Source organism: Anopheles gambiae, chromosome 3 (assembly GCF_943734735.2).
Source record: "Anopheles gambiae chromosome 3, idAnoGambNW_F1_1, whole genome shotgun sequence".
Lineage (NCBI taxonomy): Eukaryota > Metazoa > Arthropoda > Insecta > Diptera > Culicidae > Anopheles > Anopheles gambiae.
The window spans coordinates 10,637,224-10,663,540 of NC_064602.1; the positions used below are offsets into that span (position 1 = coordinate 10,637,224).

The following is a 26,317-nucleotide window of genomic DNA, read 5'->3' on the forward strand; positions in this document are numbered from 1 at the left end:
CGGGAACTTGTTGTCGGCGTATGTCGGTTTAATGGAATTGCACAAAATTTTGCAAGTCAGTCGCCGTGGTTCCCGTTTTTCACAAGTCATTGCCAATGGGATGTTTCCTACGATGGGGGTGTCGTCGTTGATCTTGAGGTGTTATCAATTGTTAGGTGCAATTGCGGAACACGTTGCAACAATGGGGATGCTTCGGTGGGATAGGACTGCTTGGTCTTTGGTGTGTGTGTAATGGATTACTTTGACATGGAAATTACTAGAAATTTCACTTTCACTGGAAAAAAGAATGGTAATAATAGGTAAAATATCACCAAATACGTTGATTGTGATATTTGTTGTGTCTTCCTTTGCAATTATCTCCATCAGCATTATTTGCGAAATGTCTTCATCCCTTCCACTTGCCGTTCCTATTTGCGCACGAAATGTCCCATAAATTTCCAAACAATCAATCCGACACAACAAACCGCTCGTTGGTATGTCACCTGATCAAGTGTAAACTATGTTATGCATACCCTAACTGGGATACGTTCTAGTGTGAATCTCGGCCAACGATCGACCGCAGCACGGTGTCTCAATTAAGGTCCAACCTATCACTGACCCCCGGACGGTTAATTGAACTATGCACAACTAGTATTGCTCTTCAGACAACATCGGTGAAGTGTAGGTGCAAAGAATTCACCACTAGACTAGTGTCGGTGTTCAATGCCGTCCTTGCAAAGTGTACACCAAAATAATGGTTCGTATTTGGTGATGCGTTTTTGGAGCGTTACTTATTTCCCCCTACCTCGATGGATATCGTACACGGGTGGCCCTTGTGGGCCGATATGGTTATGATTGGTGCATGACTTGCAGCCCTCGTTTAGCAAGAAAAACACCAAAGAAAGCAACAAATGGTCCACTAATATGTCCCTGATTAGGAGAGGTCCCACACATCAAAGATCTTATCGGGCGCATTTGTCGTAAATCGCATGCCTGCTTATCGGGCGGATCGACTCATCCAATGCTCAGCAGTTTTTACCGTGTGTTGGTAGTATTGGTGTGGAATGCATACACAGAATGTGTGAAGGAGAATGAGCTATTTTTGACAAATAACCTGTTAAATTATTCAACGATTGAAGTAGAGTTATTGTATGTCTGTTCAATCATCGTTTGAAAGTCCTGTTTTTGAAGTACACCGCGAACAAAACAACACATGGTTCGAATATTCTATAACCGCACGCACACTGGCACAAATGGATTCCCCACACTACACTAACCTCATCGATACCTTATCGTGCCGCCCGATACACGAACGGTGTCAATTATATTTTAACCCCCGTTCCTCGATCAGGTTGAATCAGTTGACTAGAACGCTTGAAAGCGCGAGGAACCAATTTCGGAGAGCTAAACGGGAGCCGAGACATTGTGAAAGTGGAAGATAGTTTTAAGAAAAGAAGTTATCGTGTGTATTAAAAGTGTGAGCGTTTGGAAGCAAGAGTGAATAGAGCATTTTGGGGAAGTGCATCAAACTTAGTGTAAAGTGAATGATCCAACTGCAAGCCCTAGTAACGGTCCGATGACGTTCGAAGAGTTTTGTGGTGGTCCCTTTTGGGTAAGTGGTCATTCTCTAGAATTATTACAGAAGTTATTAGTTCGATGAATGCAATATCAGTGATTCTTTTAATGTGAAAAATCTGGATATTTCGATAAACTTCAGAAATTCGGTACACCCATAAAACATACCTGTACCGTTTGTTGTGACATAGCTTTTTTTTGTTGGTCAGTGATAAGATTTTACCATTAATGGGAAGTTCGCAAAATATCGCCCACCCCGTTCTGTGCTGTGAATCATTCCACATGCTTTGTGGCCCGTTATCGATAATGCGTGTCTACCGAGTAGGATTAGTGGACGATGAGTCTTAAAAAATCGATGCTTACTACGCTGACGCAGCTAGCGAGGCGCTTTGGTAATTGCATGGGCAACCCTCGTGTTTTTATTTTTCGACAGATATTGTTCCTAGTTGGCCATGAAATGGCGCAAAGACCTCGTGGAAGGGTGGAAGTGGTTGTGTTTTGGGACATTTTTCACACCGATTTTAATTGACGTGCAATAAACAGTACGATTAGATAAGCCTTTGGAGCCAATTTGAAATTGAAGAGTTTGGATTACATCATGTGATAATTTTTTTTTCTCTTTCTTTACACTTAATTACAGGACGATGACCTCACGTGGCGAGAGGAGGATCCGGATCTGACCTTTTGCTTCCAGCGCGTCATCCTACAATGGACACCGTGCTTCTTTCTGTTCGTGTTCTCCATGTACGAGGTACTTCGGATCGTGACCAGCCGGTATCGAGACATACCGTGGAACTGGTTCAATATCACGAAGATGATCTTCACCTTTGCGCTGATGGTGATGTCATGGGTTGACCTCGGCGTGGTCGTCCAAAATCTGGACGAGCCGGAGGTATTCGATGTGCAGATACTGGTGGCAATCTTCAACGCACTCGCTTATGTAAGTAGTGTGGCAGGGTTTAGCGAATGATTGGATTGAATCATTGTTATCAATGTTGCCTTCCCTTCCTTTTCAGATTATGGCAATGGCACTGTATTTCTTCTACCGCAAGTACGGTATTCGCAGTACGGGCACCATGTTTATCTTCTGGTTCCTGAAGGCCTTCTTCGGCATCATCCAGATGCGCACGGAAGCGATGCTGCACGATGTGCGCGGCTCTGGCACGGGTGACTTTGCCGAATTCCAGTTCGTCAGCTATACGATCCAGTACACTTTTGTGTGCTGCGTGTTGCTACTGGAGCTGTTCCCCGACAAGGAACCGCGGTACAGTGAGTGGGCTAAGCTGAAGAACCCAAACCCCGAGCTACGGTCCAGCTTCTTCTCGCGGCTGTTCTACCTGTACTTCGATTCGTACGCGTGGCGTGGATTCCGCAAACCCCTCACCGACGATGACATGTACGATCTCAACCCGGAAGATACGTCGCGTGCGTTAGTGCCACCGTTCGATAAGTACTGGTACGAGAGTGTGGAGAAGGGACGTCGCAAACAGATCGCAGCCGATAAGAAGGCCGGAAAAACGAACCTGGTGTACAAACCGAACGCGGCAACGAATGGTTCGGTACTGCCAGCGATGGTGAAAGCGTACGGTGGTCCGTTCTGGTTCGCCGGTATGCTGCAGTTTGCCATCTCGGGGCTGCAGTTCGCATCGCCCTACCTGATGCAGGAGATTATGGCCGTGATTGCGCTGGATGGCCCGTTCTGGAAGGGTATGATTATTACGCTTGGACTGTTCCTAACCTCGCTGCTGATAGCGCTATTCAACGGGCAGTACTTCCACCGTACCTTCCTCGTTGGGTTCCGCATTCGGACGGGGCTGATCAGTGCGATCTATCGCAAGGCGCTACGGATTTCAAGCTTCGCCAAGAAGGACACAACGGTTGGTGAGATCGTTAACTTGATGGCGGTCGATGCACAGCGCTTCTTCGAGTTGACATCGTATCTGCACGTGCTGTGGTCGGCTCCTTTAATTATTGCACTGTGTATTTATCTGCTGTACGAGCTGCTCGGTCCGGCCGTGTTTGCCGGGTTGGGTGTGATGGTGATTATGATCCCAATTACCGGTTTCATCGCAACGCGTATGCGTGATCTGCAAGTGGAGCAGATGAAGATCAAGGACGAGCGAGTGAAAAAGATGAACGAAATCCTTGGTGGCATTAAGGTGCTGAAGCTTTACGCTTGGGAGCCAAGCTTCCAGGATACGGTAGTGACGGTGCGTAACGAGGAGCTGGATGTGTTGAAGAGTGCCGCCTACTATGGAGCGGGTACTTACTTCGTGTGGACGATGGCACCGTTCCTGGTGACACTAGCCTCCTTCGCCGTGTACGTAATGATCGACGAGGAGAACGTGCTTGATCCTCAGACGGCATTTGTGGCGCTGGCACTGTTCAACATTCTACGATTCCCATTAGCGATGTTCCCGATGATGATTACGTTCGCCATGCAGGCGTGGGTATCGATCAAGCGTATCGACAAGTTCATGAACAGCGAGGAACTCGATCCGAACAACGTTACGCACAACAAGAGTGAAAATGCGCTCGAGGTAAAGGATGGAACGTTCTCGTGGGGAGATGATGCACCGACGCTGAAGAACATTAATCTGGCGCTGCGTAGAGGAAAGCTGTCGGCTGTGGTAGGTGGTGTCGGTACGGGCAAGAGCTCGCTAATATCGGCACTGTTGGGTGAGATGGAGAAGATGAAAGGATCGGTCAATACGGACGGGTCGATCGCGTACGTTCCTCAGCAGGCGTGGATCCAGAATGCGACGCTTCGGGATAATATCCTGTTCGGCCGACCGTTCGATCAGGCCAAGTACGATAAAGTGATTGAGTGTTGTGCATTGCGACCGGATCTGGAGATGCTGCCAGGTGGTGATACGACGGAGATCGGTGAGAAGGGTATTAATCTTTCTGGAGGACAGAAGCAGCGTGTAGCGTTGGCACGAGCAGTGTATGCTGACTCTGAAGTGTACCTGTTTGACGATCCGCTGAGTGCAGTAGATGCTCACGTAGGCAAGCACATCTTTGAAAAGGTGATCGGTCCGTCGGGAATGCTGGTTGGTAGATCGCGGCTTCTTGTAACGCACGGCATATCGTTCCTTCCCTTTGTGGAGGAAATATTCGTCATGAAGGATGGAGAGGTCTCCGAGAGTGGATCATACCAGTAAGTACTCCTACATTTGTTCAAATGAATGTAATAACTAACAGGGCTCATGCTTTTCTCTAGGGAACTTCTCGACCAGAAGGGCGCCTTCGCCGAATTCCTCACGCAACACATTCAGGAGATGGACGATGAGGATGAGGATGAGTTGAAACTTATCCAAGAGGCACTTAAGGATGGTGAAGCGAAAAAGATTGTACAGCGCGCAATGTCCACACGCTCGCAGCGATCGGGCAGCAGCAATGGTAGTGTGCGCAAGAAGCGTGTAAGCCGTGCTGAATCACGCAATAGTAATAAACCGCGAGCAGTGGAACAAACGGTCGCGCAACAGTCCTCTGCCACGCTGATCGAAAAGGAAGAGTCGGCAACAGGTGCCGTCGGTTACGTAGTGTACATTAAGTACTTCAAAGGCATTGGACTGTGGCTTGGATTTTGGTCGATCTTCTTCAGCGTCATCAATCAGGGAGCATCGATTTACGCCAACATTTGGCTCACCGATTGGTCTGAAGATCCAGAAGCTGCAACAGACCCATCGGTGCGTGATATGTACCTCGGTGTGTACGGTGGTCTGGGAGGAGCACAATCGATCGCACTGTTGATCGCTTCCGTAACGCTGGCACTGGGATGTATTAAGGCGGCCCGTGAACTGCACAACAATCTGCTGGAAAGCTCGATGCGAATGCCAATGTCATTCTTCGACACGACACCACTCGGCCGTATAATGAACCGCTTCTCAAAGGATGTGGACGTGGTGGACAACATTCTTCCTCAGTCTATTCGTGCTTGGTTGCTGATGTTCTTCAACGTGATCGGTGTGTTTGTGGTGATCGGTATCTCTACGCCCATCTTCTTGGCAGTCGTTCCCGCCTTCCTGGTGATTTACTATCTGATCCAGAAGTTCTACATTGCAACCTCGCGACAGCTGAAGCGTTTGGAATCGGTGACACGTAGTCCGATCTATTCCCACTTTGGGGAGAGTATTACGGGTCAGAGCACTATTCGGGCCTATGGACAGCAGGAACGATTCATGAACGAATCGGAACAGCGTGTGGACTACAATCAGCTCACTTCCTACCCGAGTATCATTGCCAACCGTTGGCTCGCAGTGCGGCTTGAGTTGGTTGGAGCTCTGGTTGTGTTCTTTGCGGCACTGTTCGCTATGGTGGCACGTGATTCCATCGGACAGGCAACGGTCGGACTGTCGATCAGTTACGCTCTGCAGATATCGGCCACGCTTAGTTTCCTCGTGCGTATGACGGCTGAAGTGGAGACGAACATTGTTGCTATTGAGCGATTGGAGGAGTACACGGTGCTTCCACGAGAGGCTGAGTGGCAACTGGGACATGTGGACAAGGCATGGCCAGTGGAAGGAAAAGTCGAGTTCAAGGACTATCAGATCCGGTACCGCGAGGGACTTGATCTGGTCATTCGAGGCATCTCGCTCAATGTTCGAGGAGGCGAGAAGATCGGTATCGTTGGTCGTACCGGAGCTGGAAAGTCCAGTCTTACACTTGGTCTCTTCAGGTATGTACCAGTTGGAAGAATGAATCAATTTTCTTGAGATGTATATTAACAACATAATCATTTGTTATTCCAGAATTGTTGAAGCAGCCGGTGGACAAATCATCATCGACGGACTCGACATCTCCAAAATGGGGCTGCACCAGTTGCGAGGACGACTGACCATCATCCCACAAGATCCGGTGTTGTTCTCCGGTACACTCCGAGCCAACGTGGATCCTTTCAAGAGCTACAGTGATGATCTGGTATGGAAGGCTCTAGAGTTGTCCCATCTAAAAACGTTTGTGAAAGGGCTGGCAGCAGGATTAGATCATGAGATTGCAGAGAACGGAGAGAACCTCTCGGTCGGTCAAAGACAGCTGATCTGCTTGGCACGTGCTGTGCTACGCAAAACAAAGGTGTTGATTCTGGATGAGGCTACAGCGGCGGTGGATCTCGAAACGGATGACTTGATTCAGGTAAGAAACTTTCAAGTGCCTATCCTTGACACATAACTCATTCAAAAATTCATTCTTTTACACAGAAAACAATCCGTACGGAGTTCGCCGACTGTACGATCCTCACGATCGCTCATCGTTTGAACACGATCCTCGACTCAGATCGCGTGCTGGTGCTCGACAAGGGACTGGTAGCGGAGTGTGACTCACCACAGAACCTGCTTGCGAACCGAGAATCGATCTTCTTCGGCATGGCAAAGAACGCCGGTATTGTAAGCTAGGATCATTGCCAGACTGCATTGATGCCTGGTGAATCTCGAATCGATATCGGCTTGTCTCGTACAACAATAGCATGCATGCATGAATCGTGTCAGTACAGGTCGAGGGATAGTACAGTTTCTTCGCACGTCTCGAACGGGGAACAGGGACCGCTTAGCTAGGATCAGCCGTTTTGTTTTTCTTGCGTGTAACCGGCAAGGAGAAACATTGCCCGATTAAAAAACCTTTGTCAAAACGAAAATGCTCTGGTGTACGTAAGGGTAACATATTTATTTTGTAAACATCTATTAATTGATTAAATAAAATCTAAATAAACAATACTTTGTTGCTTTTTACTGGTTGTTCAACGAGAGGATGACATTGCAATATGTACGGTGGGTGGTTTATATGGTATCGACCTCACGATAATACGTGTTACCCTTTATCTGCCCGGAGGGTGGCTGATAAGATAGCATTTAATGGCCCGTGTGAACAACTGTAGAGATACTCGTGGTGAGTTTTACGATTTGAGAGGTGTACATCTGATTCTTGGTGACAGTTGGAAACATCTGTTTAATGCGTGGAGAATAAATGCGAGTTCAATTGATTGATTTCCGGTATGTCACTGGGTGTAGCAATGTTTTTTTTACATACTCTGTAACTATAGTCCTTCAAGATTGCGTTTCATCTCGTAAGGTTAACCCGTTTGAAAGAAATCGCGTAACCACCCATGACTAAGATCCCGTGTGTTAAAAGATGCGTTTGATAATCTTATCACAACAACAACATAACCTCGTGTAAATATATTCAACCCTGGCACACGACGAAGCCCATGCCAAACGGGGGCTCCGGTACGATCAACGCTTCCCCAGCGCAACACCGACCGGCCGGGTGTCGTTAGGAAATGGGGCAGGTCTAGGGTCTTATCGGGCGCACGCTTACAGCCGACATCTGAAGCCAAACGAGCGTGAAAAAACGAAGCAAAAACTCATACATCACAATCACAATCAGGCCCTGTTCTTGTTGTTATTGCTGTTGTTGTTCCAGTACGGTTCGCCATTGAGCGTTTTGAAGTACGCCCCGGAGAGTATAAAATGGCACTGCGAATGGTCGGCAATCTTTTAGTCGGTCGTCGGTAGTGATTGCGCACTGCAAGTAAGGTCGACGATGACCTTCGAGGACTTTTGTGGCGGTCCCTTCTGGGACGGCGAGTTCGTGTGGGATGTGGACAATCCCAACCTGACGTTCTGCTTCCAGCGCGTCATCCTCCAGTGGGTACCGTGTTTGTTTTTGTTCGTGTTCTCGATCTACGATATATTCAAGATTACTGAGAGTAAATATCGGGACATACCATGGAATTGGTACAATCTGTCGAAGATGCTAGTGATATTCCTGCTGATGTGTATGTGCTGGATAGATCTCGGCATGGTGGTTGGCTATCAGGATGAGCAAGGCCTGTACGATGTGCAGATCCTGACGGCCGTGTTCAATGCGTTGGCTTATGTGAGTGACAAGAGTGGATTGAGAATGGGTCGAGAGATGTAACGTCTGTGTTTTGTGTTTCCCATTTAGATCGACTTACTTGTGTTGCTGTTCTTCATGCGCAAGTACGGCGTGCGTACGTCCGGCACAATGTTCATGTTCTGGTTCTTGCGAATGTTCTTCGGCATCATACAACTGCGCACCGAGGTGATGGAGAACGATAAGCGACCGAACGTGATCGGTTCCGGTGATACGGTAGACTTTTGGGAGTATCAATACGTGAGCTACATCCTCCAGTACTCGCTGATCTGTTTGATGCTCGTGCTGGAGCTGTTCCCCGATAAGGAACCCTCCTTCAGCTACTATCCGAAGGCCGCCAAACCGAACCCTGAACTACGCTCAAGTTTCTTCAGCAAACTATTGTTTCTTCATTTTGATGCGTTCGCATGGAAAGGCTTCCGTAACCCGCTCACCATGAACGACATGTACGACATCAACCCACAAGACTCGGCACGGGAGCTTGTGCCACCGTTCGACAAATATTGGAAGATTAGCGTGGAAAAAGGTCGCAAACAGCAGATGGCATCGGACCGGAAGGCCGGAAAGCCGGACATCGACTACAAACCTCACTCACCCTCGAACGGGTCCGTCCTGTACACAATGATTCGGGCGTACGGTGGACCGTTTTGGTTCGCCGGAATGCTACAGCTGGCAATATCGGGCCTCCAGTTCGCTTCCCCTTATCTGATGCAGTAAGTACAGAATAACCCGTTCCGCCTCACTCAACAGTCTGCCGTGCGCGTTATCTTATCGATTTGAATTATTTTCCTTTTTTTCGATTTTTATAGAGAACTAATGGCAGTTATCGCATTCGATGGGCCACTGTGGAAAGGGTTTCTGTTGACTTTCGGATTATTTGGCGCATCGCTGCTGCTGGGACTGTTCAATGGGCAGTATCTGTTCTACACCTTTCTCAGCGGCTTTCGCATCCGTACCGGGCTGATTAGTGCGATCTATCGGAAGGCGTTGCGAATTTCCAGTGCCGCCAAGAAGGACACCACGGTCGGGGAGATCGTAAATCTGATGGCGGTGGATGCGCAGAAGTTCTTCGAGCTGACGTCCTACCTGCACATCTTGTGGTCGGCTTTGCTGATCATTGGGCTGTGTGTGTTTCTGCTGTATGATATTCTAGGACCGGCTGTGTTTGCTGGACTGGGTGTGATGATATTGATGACGCCTGTCTCTGGTGTGGTGGCAGCCAAGCTCAAGACACATCAGGTAGCGCAAATGAAGCTGAAGGATGAGCGGGTGAAGAAGATGAACGAGATTCTCGGAGGCATTAAGGTGCTGAAGCTTTACGCCTGGGAACCAAGCTTCCAGGATTCCATTTTAAATGTGCGCGATGAAGAAGTGGGCATACTGAAGAAAATGGCTTACTATGGTGCTGGAATCTTTTTCACCTTTACAATCGCGCCCTTCCTGGTGACGCTTGTGTCGTTCGCTGTGTACGTGCTGATCGACGAGAACAATGTGTTAGACCCACAGACCGCGTTTGTATCGTTGGCGCTGTTCAATATAATGAGGTTTCCTCTGGGAATGTTTCCCATGGTGGTTACGTTCTCGATGCAAGCTTGGGTGTCCATCAAGCGTATCGACAAGTTCCTGAATAGTGCAGAACTGGATCCAAACAACGTTACGCACAATAAGAGCGATGAGGCCCTGACCATTAAGGACGGGACGTTCTCGTGGGGCGATGAGACGCCAACGCTCAAGAACATCAATCTCTCCTTGCGCAAGGGACAGCTGTCTGCGATCGTCGGTACGGTCGGTACAGGAAAGAGCTCGCTGATATCAGCCCTGCTAGGTGAGATGGAGAAGATCAGCGGTCATGTGAATACGGATGGTTCGATCGCGTACGTTCCTCAGCAAGCGTGGATCCAGAATGCGACGCTGCGTGATAACATTTTGTTCGGAAAGCCATTCGATCAGCGGAAATATGATAATGTGATCGAGTGCTGTGCCTTGAGACCCGATCTGGAGATGTTGCCCGGTGGAGACTCGACGGAAATTGGTGAGAAGGGTATCAATTTGTCCGGAGGACAGAAGCAGCGTGTAGCGTTGGCGCGAGCAGTGTATGCCGATGCAGAAGTGTACCTGTTTGACGATCCTCTGAGTGCTGTGGACGCTCACGTAGGCAAGCACATCTTCGAAAAGGTGATTGGACCATCAGGAATGCTTGTGGGCAAGTCACGATTGCTTGTCACGCACGGCATATCATTCCTTCCGTTTGTGGAGAACATATTGGTGCTAAAGGATGGGGAGATCTCGGAGAGTGGAACTTATCAGTAAGTTATTCGAATAGTATTGTTTGTTGGTGCAAGTGAATACATGATTTCGAACTTTCAGGGAACTTATCGACCAGAAGGGAGCTTTTGCGGAGTTCTTAAGTCAGCACATTCAAGAACTTGATGATGAAGATGAAGGTAAGTAGATATGTTCCCCGGGCTTCCTTCGTGTTAATGAGAGTTGGTTGTCCCTTTCAGAAATATCTTTGATACAAGAAACACTCAACGATGGCGTTGTGAACAATGTGATCCAGCGAGCTCTTTCTGTTCGGTCAAACCGATCGAACGGAAGCGACGGAAGCACACGCAAAAAGCCAATCAATCGTCAGGTGTCAAAGCAAAGCGTCCACAGCAAAACTGTGACCACTGTTCCAGGTAGAGCCAACTTGATCGGCGTTGAAGAGTCAGCAACCGGAGCCGTTACGTGGTTGGTGTACAAGAAGTACATACAATCGATCGGATTTAAGTTTGGCTTTGGTTCGGTGCTGTTCACCGCGATCAATCAAGGCAGCGGTATCTTCTCCAACCTGTGGCTCACCGATTGGTCGGAAGATCCAGACGCCGCCACTGACCCATCGGTACGGGATAAGTATCTCGGTGTGTACGGTGCCCTGGGAGGAGCACAATCGATCGCACTGTTTGTAGCCGCCCTGCTGATCTCACTCGGGTGTCTTAAAGCGGCCAAAGAATCGCACAACAAACTGCTCGAAAGTTGCCTTCGTATGCCGATGTCGTTCTTTGACACAACGCCCTTGGGGCGAATAATTAACCGGTTCTCAAAAGACGTCGACGTGGTTGACAACGTGCTACCGGTGACCATTAGGGCTTGGTTGCTGTTTCTGTTTAATGTGTTCGGTGTTTTCATCGTGATCGGAACGTCCACACCGATCTTTCTCGCCGTTGTGCCGCCGCTGATGGTGATCTACTACTTCGTGCAGCGGTTCTACATCGATACTTCGCGGCAATTAAAGCGATTGGAATCTGTGACGCGTAGTCCGATCTATTCTCACTTTGGTGAAAGTATCGGTGGACAGTCGACGATTCGAGCGTATGGACAACAGGATCGGTTTACACAAGAATCAGAGCGACGGGTGGACTACAATCAGCTCGTATCGTATCCGACGATCGTTGCCAATCGATGGCTTGCAGTGCGCCTTGAGTTGATTGGAAGTTGTGTCATCTTGTTTGCGGCACTGTTTGCCATCCTGGCTCGGGATACTATTGGCCAGGCGACAGTGGGAGTTTCGATTAGCTATGCGCTACAGATATCCCATTATCTCAGTTTTCTTGTGCGCATGACTTCAGAAGTAGAGACGAATATCGTAGCTGTTGAACGATTGGAAGAGTACACGGTTCTTCCACGAGAGGCTGAGTGGCAGAAGGGTACGGTGGATAAGGCGTGGCCAGTGGAAGGAAAGGTCGAGTTCAAGGACTATCAGATTCGGTACCGCGAGGGACTTGATCTGGTCATTCGAGGCATCTCGCTCAACGTTCGAGGAGGCGAGAAAATTGGTATCGTTGGACGTACCGGAGCCGGAAAGTCCAGTCTTACACTTGGTCTCTTCAGGTTAGTATTATAATGGAGGTATTATGTGGGTGATTTATTTAAAACGTCTGTCTTTCCATCTAGAATTGTTGAAGCGGCCGGTGGACAAATCATCATCGACGGACTCGACATCTCCAAAATGGGACTGCACCAGTTGCGAGGACGACTGACTATCATCCCACAAGATCCGGTGCTGTTCTCCGGTACTCTCCGAGCAAATGTGGATCCTTTCAAGAGCTATAGTGACGACCAGGTGTGGAAGGCTCTTGAACTTTCTCATCTGAAGACATTTGTGAAGGGATTGTCTGCGGGACTCGATCATGAGATTGCAGAGAACGGTGAGAACCTCTCGGTCGGTCAAAGACAGCTGATCTGCTTGGCACGTGCTGTGCTACGTAAAACAAAGGTGTTGATTCTGGACGAGGCTACAGCGGCGGTGGATCTCGAAACGGATGACTTGATTCAGGTGAGAAGCCTTCAAAAGAAAAATTACTATCGCAAAACTCATTCAAAATTTTCGATCATACTTTCTTACAGAAAACAATCCGTACAGAGTTCGTCGACTGTACGATCCTCACGATCGCTCATCGTTTGAACACGATCCTCGACTCAGATCGCGTGCTGGTGCTCGACAAGGGACTGGTAGCGGAGTGTGACTCACCACAGAATCTGCTAGCGAACCGAGAGTCGATTTTCTACGGAATGGCGAAGAACGCTGGAATCGTTTCGTAGAATACTTGTAAATGATATTGAATAGTATTATGTAGTTTAATTAGAATACAGATCAAATAAAGTTCAACAAGCTAGTCACATTTGTGACTATAACATTTATCAACATCTTCTTATTCTGGGTGGTTAATTGGACCGACACATGCTTCGTAGGCTTATTATTACTATGCTCTCAAACCTTTAGAAGTTGAAGCTATAGCGTGCTGCCTAATAGATTAACGACCCTTAAGAAGTACCGCAGCTGTTTCAAATCTTGTAAAAATAGTCTGTACAATGATGTATTCCAGCCATTATTCCTTTCATAAAACATATTGCATCATTCAAATGATTCATTACACTGATTCATATCTTATCTTACTCGTTGATTGAATGTTACGGTTGGATACAAAAACATTGTTTAAAATATTTACCCCCCATTCCATATTGCCCACGCGTTAGAATTCTAATGTTACAGGCTATTTAAAGCATCCTTTGCAGCCATCTCCTCTCGTTACATTAATTAGCTCTATACATAATCAATGCCCTCCGCCATGTGGGCCTCCTGATACAGCCTGCGCGTTATTTAACGATCTTATCAGTTCACATTAAAAATTGCAACTCATAATTGATGTATCAAAAGTAGATAGTTCAAATATGCACAATGCGATATGATGATTGGCTATCGTGACAATAAATTCCCACGCGGTAGATAAGGCGAGCCCTTCTGCGCTGCCTGTGGCTGGCTGGTCATGTGATAAGGAAACCGACCGAAACAACAGTCACGTTTCATGCGTACAGTTTGAAAGGTTTGTGCCCCCAACAAAGTGTGAAACTTACCGTAACCATTGGTTACAAATATCCAATAATAGTGGCAGCAAGCCATGCACCCAGGTACCAGGACTGTCGATCGCTATCGGTGGGAGCTTCCGATCAAACAACTCTGAGCTTGATAGCGCCCCAGGTCGTAATCAGTCAAGTGAAGGTACTTTTAATAAGTGTTCGCGATAGCTTTATGCTTTCTTCTTCTTCTTCTTCCTCGAGTTTGAGGACAAGATTTCACCTATAACAATTATCACCCGCAGTAAAGCTCACATCATTGGTCATTTCATCTTGTGATAGACGCGAAAACCTCATCGTGACACAGCCAAAAGTGAACCGCGCGCTTATCGGATTCCCTTTTAGGGAGAATTATTGCGAGGCAATATCTGCTATTCGCCAATCGATAGTATTCATCGCCCGATGACTGTGCGCGGTGCGCGGCCTACCGCTGTGTCGCTGCTATCGCTTGCAATTGTACGCACGGAGACGACGACGACGACCATAAAAAACCCACATACACGATAAGGGTAACTAGTACGAATCTGACGACGGCTGTATAAAACGGTACCGATTACCGGGTGGAGGGTTTCAGTCTCGACGTAACAGTGGAATTGCTCGGTCAACGGATAGTGTGGGATAAAGTATTCGCAAAACGGTGTACAGGTCCACGATGACCTTCGAGGACTTTTGTGGCGGTCCCTTCTGGGACGACGAGTTCGTGTGGGATGTGGACAATCCCAACCTGACGTTCTGCTTCCAGCGCGTCATCCTCCAGTGGGTGCCGTGTTTGTTTTTGTTCGTGTTCTCGATCTACGATATATTCAAGATTACTGAGAGTAAATATCGGGACATACCATGGAATTGGTATAATCTGTCGAAGATGCTAGTGATATTCCTGCTGATGTGTATGTGCTGGATAGATCTCGGCATGGTGGTTGGCTATCAGGATGAGCAAGGCCTGTACGATGTGCAGATCCTGTCGGCCGTGTTCAATGCGTTGGCTTATGTGAGTGACAAGTGTGACTTGGGAATGGGTCGAGAGTTGTAATGTCTGTGTTTTGTGTTTTTCATTTAGATCGACTTACTTGTGTTGCTGTTCTTCATGCGCAAGTACGGCGTGCGTACGTCCGGCACAATGTTCATGTTCTGGTTCTTGCGTATGTTCTTCGGCATCATACAACTGCGCACCGAGGTGATGGAGAACGATAAGCGACCGAACGCGATCGGTTCCGGCGATACGGTAGACTTTTGGGAGTATCAATACGTGAGCTACATCCTCCAGTACTCGCTGATCTGTTTGATGCTCGTGCTGGAGCTGTTCCCCGATAAGGAACCCACCTTCAGCTACTATCCCAAATCGAAGAATCCAAACCCAGAGCTGAAATCGAGCTTCTTTGCCAAGCTGCTCTTCCTGTACTTCGATACGTTTGCGTGGAAAGGCTTCCGCAAACCCCTCACCATGGAGGAAATGTACGATATCAACCCGCAGGACACTTCGCGCGAGCTAGTCCCACCGTTCGACAAGTACTGGGACATGAGCGTCGCCAATGGGCGCAAAAAGCAGATCGCGGCCGACAAGAAGGCAGGCAAAACAAACATCGAGTACAAACCACACTCCGAAACGAATGGATCCTCCCTGTACGCGATGGTGCGAGCGTACGGTGCGCCATTTTGGTTCGCGGGCATGCTACAGCTAGCGATATCCGGACTTCAGTTCGCCTCACCTTATCTCATGCAGTACGTACCGCTTCGTCACCGCGTTTTTCCGATAACGTGACGTCAATGTAATCGATTGAGTTTTATTGTACCCACTTTATTTTTCTTTTGTTTTGATAACTCGTTCGCAGAGAAATGATGGCAGTTATTGCACTGGATGGGCCGGTATGGAAGGGCTTGCTGTTGACGTTTGCACTGTTTGCTGCGTCGCTACTGCTGGCACTGCTCAATGGCCAGTACTACTACAACACGTTCCTGAGTGGATTCCGCATACGCACCGGGCTGGTGAGTGCAATCTACCGCAAGGCGCTACGAATTTCGAGTGCAGCGAAGAAAGATACCACGGTGGGTGAGATTGTCAACCTGATGGCGGTCGATGCGCAGCGGTTCTTCGAGCTGACCTCGTACATGCACATCCTCTGGTCGGGTGTGTTGATTATTGCGCTGTGCGTGTACCTGCTGTATGACATTCTTGGGGCGGCCGTGTTTGCTGGACTGGGTGTGATGATACTGATCACACCCGTTTCGGGAGTGATTGCAACGAAGATGCGTGACGCACAGGTAGCGCAGATGAAGATCAAGGACGATCGTGTTAAGAAGATGAACGAGATTCTTGGGGGCATTAAGGTGCTGAAGCTTTACGCTTGGGAGCCAAGCTTCCAGGATAACATTCTCACTGTCCGCAAGGAGGAAATTGGCATCCTGAAGCGCATGGCTTATTATGGTGCTGGAATCTACTTTACGTTTACGATCGCGCCCTTCCTGGTGACGCTTGTGTCGTTCGCTGTGTACGTGCTAATGGACGAGGAGAACATCTTGGATCCACAGACAGCGTTCGTATCTCTTGCTCTCTTCAATATCCTCCGCTTCCCGCTTGGAATGCTGCCCATGATGGTGACATTCTCCATGCAAGCCTGGGTATCGGTGAAGCGTATCGACAAGTTCCTGAATAGTGCTGAACTGGATCCTAGCAATGTTAGTAATAATAAGAGTGACGAAGCCCTGACCATTAAGGATGGAACATTCTCGTGGGGCGATGAGACACCAACGCTCAAGAACATCAATCTCTCCTTGCGAAAGGGACAGCTTTCAGCGATCGTTGGTACGGTCGGTACGGGCAAGAGCTCGCTGATATCAGCCCTGCTAGGTGAGATGGAGAAGATCAGCGGTCATGTGAATACGGATGGTTCGATCGCGTACGTTCCTCAGCAAGCGTGGATCCAGAATGCGACGCTGCGAGATAACATTTTGTTCGGAAAGGCATTTGATCAGCGGAAATATGATAATGTGATCGAGTGCTGTGCCTTGAGACCCGATCTGGAGATGTTGCCCGGTGGAGACTCGACGGAGATCGGTGAGAAGGGTATCAATTTATCAGGAGGACAGAAACAACGAGTGGCGTTGGCGCGAGCAGTGTATGCTGACTCTGAAGTGTACCTATTTGACGATCCCCTGAGTGCTGTGGACGCTCACGTAGGCAAGCACATCTTCGAGAAGGTGATCGGACCATCAGGAATGCTTGTAGGCAAGTCACGATTGCTAGTTACTCATGGTATTTCCTATCTGCCGTTTGTGGAGAACATATTCGTCGTGAAGGATGGAGAAATCTCGGAGAGTGGATCATACCAGTGAGTATAAGGCGACCGAAATTTGTAATATAATCAGTATTTTAATGAGATTTTGTTCTTTTCAGACAACTTCTCGACCAAAAGGGCGCCTTCGCCGAATTCCTGACCCAACACATCCAAGAGCTTGACGAAGCCGACGAAGACGGTAGGTTGATTCGGACTGATGCTTCAAAATTTGGTTTAATCTTGCCTTTTCCTCTACAGAACTTATACAAACTTTCAATCTTACTATCTCCTCACCAGAAATTAAGCTAATCCAAGAAACACTTAAGGATGAAACAGCCCAACGTATCGTGGAGCGATCACTCTCCGTCAGATCGGGACGTTCCGGTGGCAGTAATAGCAGCATTCGTAAGAAACGTATCAGCCGACAAGAGTCCAAAGCCAGCGCCAAAAAGGAAGATCCCATCATACAGAACCTGGACAAGGCTACACTGATCGAAAAGGAAGAATCTGCAACGGGTGCTGTGACGTGGGCTGTCTATAAGAAATACGTCACCGCCATCGGATTCCAGTTCGGTTTCTGGTCGGTCGTGTTCAGTGCAATCAATCAAGGCAGTGGCATCTACTCTAGCATGTGGCTTACCGATTGGTCGGAAGATCCGGAAGCAATCACGGACACCTCGGTGCGGGACATGTATCTCGGCGTGTACGGAGCGTTGGGTGGCGTTCAATCGATCGCACTGTTCATTGGATCGGTGTTGCTCGCTTTGGGATGTTTGAAAGCTGCCGAAGAGTCGCACAACAAGCTACTCGAAAGCTCCATGCACATGCCTATGTCGTTCTTCGACACGACACCGCTCGGTCGTATTATTAACCGTTTCTCGAAGGATGTGGATGTGGTGGACAACATCTTGCCGGCAACGATTCGTGCCTGGCTGCTGATGTTGTTCAGTGTGATCGGTGTGTTTGTGGTGATCGGTATCTCAACGCCGATCTTCCTTGCCATCGTTCCGCCGCTGATGATCATCTACTATTTCGTGCAGCGATTCTACATTGAAACGTCTCGCCAGCTGAAGCGATTGGAATCTGTGACGCGTAGTCCGATCTATTCACACTTTGGGGAGAGTATTGGTGGACAGTCGACGATTCGTGCTTACGCTCAGCAGGAGCGGTTCATCAGGGAGTCGGAGCATCGCGTGGATTACAATCAGCTCGTGACTTATCCAACGATTCTAGCCAACCGTTGGTTGGGTGTACGATTGGAAATAATTGGCAGCTTGGTGATCTTGTTTGCGGCTCTGTTTGCCATCTTGGCTCGAGACACTATTGGCCAGGCTACAGTTGGACTGTCGATCAGTTACGCGCTACAGATTTCCAATGTGTTAAGTTTCCTGGTGCGTATGACGGCTGAAGTGGAGACGAACATTGTTGCTATTGAGCGATTGGAGGAGTACACGGTACTTCCACGAGAGGCTGAGTGGCAGAAGGGTACGGTGGATAAGGCATGGCCAGTGGAAGGAAAGGTCGAGTTCAAGGACTATCAGATTCGGTACCGCGAGGGACTTGATCTGGTCATTCGAGGCATCTCGCTCAACGTTCGAGGAGGCGAGAAGATCGGTATCGTTGGTCGTACCGGAGCTGGAAAGTCCAGTCTTACACTTGGTCTCTTCAGGTATGTACCAGTAGGAAGAATGAATCATTTTTCTTGAGATGTATATTAACAACATAATCATTTGTTAATCCAGAATTGTTGAAGCGGCCGGTGGACAAATCATCATCGACGGACTCGACATCTCCAAAATGGGACTTCATCAGCTCCGTAGTCGGCTGACCATCATCCCACAAGATCCGGTGTTGTTCTCCGGTACACTCCGAGCCAACGTGGATCCTTTCAAGAGCTACAGCGATGACCAGGTGTGGAAGGCTCTAGAGTTGTCTCATCTGAAGACGTTTGTGAAGGGATTAACAGCCGGACTCGATCATGAGATTGCGGAGAACGGAGAGAACCTCTCGGTCGGTCAGCGACAACTAGTTTGCTTAGCCAGAGCTATCCTGCGCAAGACAAAGGTGTTGATTCTGGACGAGGCTACAGCGGCGGTGGATCTGGAAACGGATGATTTGATTCAGGTGAGAAGCCTTCAAAAGAAAAATCATTATTGCAAAACTCATTCAAAATTTTCGATCATACTTTCCTACAGAAAACAATCCGTACGGAGTTCGCCGACTGTACGATCCTCACGATCGCTCATCGCTTGAACACGATCCTTGACTCAGATCGAGTGCTGGTGCTCGACAAAGGACTGGTAGCGGAGTGTGACTCACCCCAGAACCTGCTAGCAAACCGAGATTCCATATTCCACAGTATGGCAAAGAACGCCGGTATCGTTAGCTAATGATCTTGCTCATGCAGCGATATGATGTGTTCAGCTAGCATAAGTACTCCATTGTTAGGTTTAAGTGTTAGCAATTTAGCGTGTAAGTAAGCGTGCTTCCGCATTATATGATTGCGGTTTAGCGCGTGTGCCAGCGGATTCTAATAAATCATCGAAACATTAACCTTTACCTAGAATTGTTTATCTTTTCATAGGTAGTGTATTACCACACGTTTGGAAAATTATCGAACACCACCCACAGCTTATAGGGTTGAAACAACTTGCAGGTGATAAGGTTTTGTGTTGCTGTTGTACGTTATGTGGGCTGTTGCTGGTGTTGTATCGAAAGTAAGATGCGAATCAAATTAGCTACACATAGCGTTGCAAATTCTCCGTAATCAATGAAAATAACAATCTGGAATCAAGAAAGGCACAGGAAACGGGCAGTTGTACGGGCATGTTTTGCAATAATTTGGAAATATTTTCATTATGACGTTTAATGAATGTCATTGACCGTTAGAACAATTAACCAATGTTACTATTTAAGCAGTATAAAGTATTGAGGGTTTTGTATTGAGAACAATGTAGCTAGATGAATGATTTAGTTAAAGTATAATCTTCTATTTTTACATAATTTTGCATGTTCGCCACAAATAAGAAATAAGAAAGATATTTATTTCCGAAGCTCAAAGCTCGAATCACAGCGCCTCAATTCAGCAAACGCTGACAAACGATTTATGTTGTGGGATGCAATGTTGCGTGCAAGTGGTAGCAATATGAAATCGAGTCACTGGCGTGTTCACATTGATATTATCGCTTTAAAAGATAAAAAAAACATGCATTTAGCTGTATTTGTTCAAAATCTGTGTTCTTCATGTCAATATGATAAAACTTTGGCATTATAATGACTGGCAATAGCTTCAAAATGTTTGGTTGAAAGCTTGAAAATTGAATGAAATATTTCACACACGTTTAGGCTTGTTACAGTGCGGTGCAAAAGTTTTGCTCATCATGTCATTTTTTTTAATAAAACATTTATGGATTTTCAAATAATAATATGTTCATATTAATTCTCAGATTAAGTGTATTATGGTCGCATTATATTCAATAAACTTTTTTATTTAATAACAATCCTGAGTTGAAGAGTAGATCAAAATAAGAGCTCACCAAGCTAACACATTTGTTTTGATCGATAATCTTGGTTCTCCTTATTAGGGGTTCATTCATTAATCTTGTTTATAATAAAAACGCTGATAATGATTCAAATTTATTTACGAATTCCTAATCAACAAAGGATCGTGCCACTATTTCTATAATATCCATTTCCATCCATCCATATCGTGCCATTTCTATAATATCTATAATATCGATTATCCATATTTTATGTACTCCAACCGAAATATTTCTTAGACAATTATTAAACCTTGCTTTAAGGGTGTAAAGCACTGTCCCAGCAAGGGTAAGGAAGCATCACAACATACGAGCTCCGTTCGGGTATGATAAGCTTTCTCGTTTACCCCGCTTCGATCGGGTGCGAAGCGCTCACTTCGTGCTTAGCACTTCGGGCTAATGCGAAAGGGCACAGCACAACTACAGCACCACACAGCGCACAGCAGCGCACTCAGTTTTAGTTCTACGCGGCACAGGCAAACACGCGTGTGGCGTACCATGCCGTGGCAGCGTGCCGACCGTTAGCGACCGTGCCCGTTTTATTCCAATTTTCGTTCCGTTCGCAAAAGTGCGCGCCAACGTACGGGAGTACCGTTGGGAAAACCCCATAACCCATCACAAGGGGCGCGTACGGCCAGCGCCTTCATTTGTTGCGTGTAAAGTTGCGTGTGCTGCTGCTGCATTGAGTTTGCAAAACTAGAATCAACGTGGCCAGACAGTTTGAAAGGAGGAAGAAGTATAGTTTAGTGCAAAACGTTTGCTGGGTGGTAGTTGAATTTTCCTCGATCAAAAACAAGGCTTTAAAGTGGTGCCCCCCTTTTTTGTTGCTTCTGCATCTCATTGGTTTTTAAGGCAGGCATAGAAACGAGCGCTGTGTTGAAAATTCACCCAAGCTTAAGCTCAAGCACTGGTATCACCACGTCCCGCACTCGAAGCGTGCTCAAGTGGGACACGGATTGGCCACCGGTACTGCGCGGCGGAGCGAATTTTCATCCACGACAGTGCCATGAATAAAGGACGGTTGGTAATTTTACGTGCAAAAAAAGAAAGAATGCTTGCAACGGCAACCGTCACAGCATAATGATGATGATGATGATGATTCGAGTGACAGTGTTATCCAAAACCGACATTAGATAGATGGTGAAGGCATTGGGCGGCAAATGATAAACCGTGTACTGCTCCTGCTCAATGTAGTGCGGTGCAAAGGAGTTCCAACAAAAAAAAGGTGAACGGTCAACCGGAAACACGTGCTGGCGAGCACCGAATTGAAACCGAATCCGGTTGAAAGTGCCTTTTCCCGGTGTGAAAGAATTTCCCGACAGTACTACTGTCGGCGCGCAGTAGGCCGAGCAGTGCAGTAGCAGTGACAAACCGACTGAGTGGAGGACGACTGAATGAAACAGAGCGAGAGCGAGAGAGAGAGAGAGAGAGAGAGAGAGAGAGAGAGAGAGAGAGAGAGAGAGAGAGAGAGAGAGAGAGAGAGAGAGAGAGAGAGAGAGAGAGAGAGAGAGATAGTGAGATAGTGAGAGTATGATAGAAAAGCCTCCCAGCGTACGGTGGTAGTGTTGGTGCTTTGTTTTCACTTTTCGCCGTACCGGGCGGCGCTCGGTAGTGTGCGTGTGCGTTTCCGTGAGTGCCTTTTTCGCGCCGCCGTTTGTGTGCTACGATTTTCCGCGCGCGCTCGTTCGCTCCGTGCGTGCGTGTCACTGTTGTTTTGTGTTTGTTGCTTTGCTGCTCGTTGCGAACCGAGCAAGCCGTTCAGTCCGTATCGTGACGCCGTGTCGGTGAGTGTCGAGTGTTGCAGTGAGTAGTGGCGGTTGTTGTGCTTCTATCGCCCGTAACGTAAAGTGTAGCGCCAGCGGAAGAAGAAGAAAAAAAAACACGAAACGCGGAAAATCATCTTCACGTTGTGTGTAAAACGTCGTAATAAGAGTGTGTGGTAAGAAAATAAAAAATAAAAATTGTTTTTTTCTCTCAATTTTTGCATTCAAGAAAGAAGGATAAGAGTGCGCGCGAAAGACGTTACTCTTTATTTGTGTGTTGGTGTGCCCTTGCTGGTGTATGTGTGTGCCGCCCACCCCCATCGCCCCCTGTACGGGTGGCGCGATAAGTGATAAACCGTGCCGCGGCCGGGTCGCATTGGTCACCGTTGGGCAGGTTGTGCGATAACATATGGTAGCGAAAAACGAACCCTCCCAAGCGTGCTGAGTGTCGATGAAGGCCACCCCACCCCCGTTCACGTGTGCGTGTGTGTGTGTGTGTGTGTGTAGGGTGTGAGAATTGGTGTGCACCTTGAAAAGAAAAAAAAAACAACACTCCATATGTGAGGCACAAGAAGAAGTAAAAAACCCCAACAACAACATCATCAAACGATATCGATGGAGTTTTTTTTCTCTCGCTCTCTCTCTCTCTCTTTTCCATCGCCACCCAACCGCCCTCTTGAGCGCTTCTTCGCTGACCACCCTGTTGCGTTGGCACCCCCAACCCCTGCCGTCATCCATCGATCGATTCGATATGCGATTAGAACCGGGCACACACCGGGGCATGGCGCGTGTGAACGAAGCAACGAACACAACAACAACAAGAAAAAAAAGCGGCACAAAACTTACACTTGCGTAACATAAAACAACCACACAAACGCACGAAATTGCAAAGCTTGCACCTAGAAGTGGGTGGGTGGTCAAAGGGGACAAGGGGGAGGGGGGGTAAGGAATTTGAAACGCCGCGACTACAACAATGTGAGGGCCCACCCCCCCGAGCGGGGGCAGTGGTGGTGGTCATAGTGAAGCAAAAGTGAAGCTTTACAAACAAACAAAAAATCGCCTACTCCACACACCGACACACACACACACACGTTGCGAGTGAGTAGAAAAAAGGGGAGAAAAGAACAGAAACCTACCACCCAACCCCCCCACGTTGTTGTTGCCAGCAGCGGGTAGCAGCAGTAAATAACAAAAGTTGCTACGATTATCCATCAACCCCCCCTTTCATGTGTGTGTGTGTGTGTGTGTGTTTGTGCTAATTTCGTGCCCATGCATAAGATGATGCACCCTTAACTGCACGCCGTGTGTATGTGTGTATGTATGCGTGTACACGCGTCAGGTGCAACGTGTACTGTTTGAAACGTGGAGAGGAGTACGTTCAGAAGCGGCTACGGCTACTGCGATGCTACTTTGAATGCGCACAGCCCGATGCACTCGTTGTAGGGGTGTGCATCATCGATAATGAAACAGCAAGCGCGACCGGCACAATAGAAGCGGCGGCGGCACACCGATACACACACAAACGTACCAACAATGAATGCAATGCAGGAAGGGGTAGGCAATCATCGTGACGAGTTGTTAAAAGTAATTCTTTTCTTTCTCTTTTTTTTTGTTTAATTTTGTACCCAAACAGGTCGTTGTGGAGAAGTGCAGTGAGTGCGTGAGTGAGTGTGTGTGTGTGTTTGTGATAGAGAGAGAGAGAGAGAAAGAGGAAGAAGAGTTCAACGAAGAGCACACGCAAAGCCGTTTGACAGTTGCTGGTGGAGATAAAACGTAGAAGTGTAGTAGACTACCTCCTACTAAGGACAGGTAAGCGGGAAACCTTTTTTAAATATGTCTACACTAAAACTTCACTTACTTTAAAAATTGGGGATTTGATACACATCCCATTCTACACAAACCAGCGCTTTTACTTCATGCTCTATTGCATCTTCCCATCTCATCCACGCTCGCTTGCGACCATGTTTTGTATTGATCGCGTTAGCTCATCACAACGCCCAAATCGCCCGAAAGCGTACCTCCGTCTCCGAATGACAGAATGCTGCTGTTGTTGCTGCTGTATATTAAATCGTTTTGGCCGAGGTTTGGCAGGCGAAATTAATTTCTGCCGACCACCACCAATTGCCCCATGCTCGGATAGCTGGTCGGTGCTATCTAATATTCTTTAATAGCCGGCGGCAGCCGCGGGTAAATGGGGTGAAAATGATCGGAAAGAAAGCAATGCGATTAAAATGTTGCGCGCCTGCGAACCGAGCGGACAGAGCGCGATGAGTAAGGAGAAGATCTTGGGAGGGGAGGCGAGATGGCGATGTTGGATCATTATCTTGTCCCGGATGCTTTGAGTGGGGTGCAAATTACTGTCCTACTGCTGCCTAGACGCGGAAGAATTTGTTGTGGAAAGGGAAAAAGAAGGGTCTAGCAGAGTGTTTTTGAATTATGAAAATTTAATACTGTTTTATTGAGCAATTTGTTAGCACACTATCTGTTCTGACACATGTAAGGAGTGAACAGTAGCGAGAAATTTGGGTCATTCTTCAAGTTTTCATTCCACTTTTTTTCCTCAACACTTCTTTGGCAATGTTAATAACCTCCTGAAAGCTACAAAAAACAACTAGGCCGACGGTTGTTCCGTGATTGACACGGCGATAGAGAGGGCTCTCAATGGGTATCCGCACGATTGAAGATCGAGGACTGCATGACGTTCCACTGCATGGTTTTACTTAGCTGTAGCTCGCTTGCAAGACAAGAATGAACATAATTGTTGGTTCTGCTGCGTAATTGATTTACATCGGTTTAAAATGTGTTTATGGTTCCGCCAGCAATGTCGCGTATCAGATTGTGTCTAGCATAGATAGTTAACAGAACATGACATTTATGAGCAGAACAGCACTGAAACAAGCGCGCTACGCCAATCGTATCAACTACAACGGGGCAGGAACAACTGAAAACATTCAAAGCCGATCCTGGGGCGGAAGAAGAAAGCCAACTATCCATAAAGCAATTATGGAATCTCAGTGCTCAACCCGGCTCAACTCACAAACGCGTACACACGCGGACACGCAAAGCACAGCTTTTTTGTTTTGTTTAGTCGTCTTCTGTTGCCTTCCAGTGCGCCACTGTGACCACCGTGAGACGTTAGACGCTCGCATAAAACACACAAATAAATAGCTGCAACATGGCAATTGTCGTTATTTACCGCAACGGCCACCCTCTCCTTCACCGACCTCTTGCCGGAGAGGTTTCCGCCGCATCTTCCCAACTCGTCTTTTTTTTCTTATGCGGGAGACTGAAGCTCCGAGCACGCGGTCCAACCCCACCACTGTGTTTGTGTGTGTGTGTGTGAGTGTGCGTGTGTACACAAGTCTTCAATTAATGCTACCGTGTACGTCACAGCCTGCAAACATGCAACGCAAAGCTACCGCATGCTCGCCTCGTTACTTAATGCTGGCCCGGCATGACATTGAAACGGAACGGGCTGATTGTGGGCCCCGTGGAGCACGGGCAGGAGGAGCTGAAACGCCACGCTTCCCTCTGGTGGTTCCTCTTACCCACCCAAAACGATGACCTCGTTTTTTCTCATTCTCTCGCAGTGTGTACGATGATGAACGGAGTGTAGAACAAGCTTTCGTCGTATGTGTCACATACGAGCTCGTCTTTAAAGAGTGAAATGCGAGGCACAGAATTTGGCAAACCGTGGCCACACTACCAATGCCAATGTAGCCAAAAGGCCATGGAACGGTTGGACTTGACCTGCTTCGTTTTGCGGCTCCCAACGCCACAGCCGATCCATTAAATCGAAGCCTAACGAAGTGATTAATCAATTAACGCGCGTGTTTTTGGGGGGGTAGGGCGAGCTTTAGCAGCTCGCTGGGGGTCTGTATTTTATGATTTGTGTTTT

General features: G+C 47.6%; 4 protein-coding genes across 5 annotated transcripts in view; all 4 read left to right on the top strand.

Annotated features, from left to right (window-relative positions):
* Window positions 1-1,316: 1,316 nt before the first annotated feature.
* On the top strand, window positions 1,317-7,268 carry LOC4397657 (multidrug resistance-associated protein 1). The gene is made up of 6 exons (XM_061654143.1): window positions 1,317-1,591; window positions 2,195-2,494; window positions 2,571-4,714; window positions 4,778-6,235; window positions 6,309-6,690; window positions 6,756-7,268. The coding sequence occupies exons 1-6, from the start codon at window positions 1,556-1,558 to the stop codon at window positions 6,948-6,950; spliced, it is 4,515 nt and encodes a 1,504-aa protein (XP_061510127.1). The 5' UTR covers window positions 1,317-1,555; the 3' UTR covers window positions 6,951-7,268.
* Window positions 7,269-8,027: 759 nt separating this feature from the next.
* Window positions 8,028-13,129, top strand: LOC133392781 (multidrug resistance-associated protein 1-like). The gene is made up of 7 exons (XM_061654142.1): window positions 8,028-8,430; window positions 8,500-9,161; window positions 9,258-10,754; window positions 10,816-10,892; window positions 10,953-12,321; window positions 12,385-12,766; window positions 12,838-13,129. The coding sequence occupies exons 1-7, from the start codon at window positions 8,095-8,097 to the stop codon at window positions 13,030-13,032; spliced, it is 4,518 nt and encodes a 1,505-aa protein (XP_061510126.1). The 5' UTR covers window positions 8,028-8,094; the 3' UTR covers window positions 13,033-13,129.
* A 1,016-nt stretch (window positions 13,130-14,145) lies between these two features.
* LOC1277535 (multidrug resistance-associated protein 1) lies at window positions 14,146-19,676 on the top strand. Of its 2 annotated transcripts, none has more exons than XM_061654145.1 (7): window positions 14,146-14,833; window positions 14,903-15,564; window positions 15,675-17,171; window positions 17,237-17,316; window positions 17,376-18,786; window positions 18,860-19,241; window positions 19,313-19,676. In XM_061654145.1, exons 1-7 carry the CDS (start codon window positions 14,498-14,500, stop codon window positions 19,505-19,507), a joined length of 4,563 nt encoding a protein of 1,520 aa, XP_061510129.1. In that variant the 5' UTR covers window positions 14,146-14,497; the 3' UTR covers window positions 19,508-19,676. The 2 variants fall into 2 exon arrangements, with proteins under 2 accessions (XP_061510129.1, XP_061510130.1); XM_061654146.1 differs by having other exon boundaries at window positions 14,148-14,833; window positions 17,415-18,786.
* A 1,398-nt stretch (window positions 19,677-21,074) lies between these two features.
* The window catches only part of LOC133393574 (uncharacterized), a 38,201-nt gene continuing 32,958 nt past the window's right edge, over window positions 21,075-26,317 (top strand). Inside the window, exons 1-2 of the mRNA XM_061659078.1 lie at window positions 21,075-22,595; window positions 24,053-24,228. The gene's annotated coding sequence lies outside the window, so the exon portion shown is untranslated. The remainder of the gene's footprint in view (window positions 22,596-24,052; window positions 24,229-26,317) is intronic.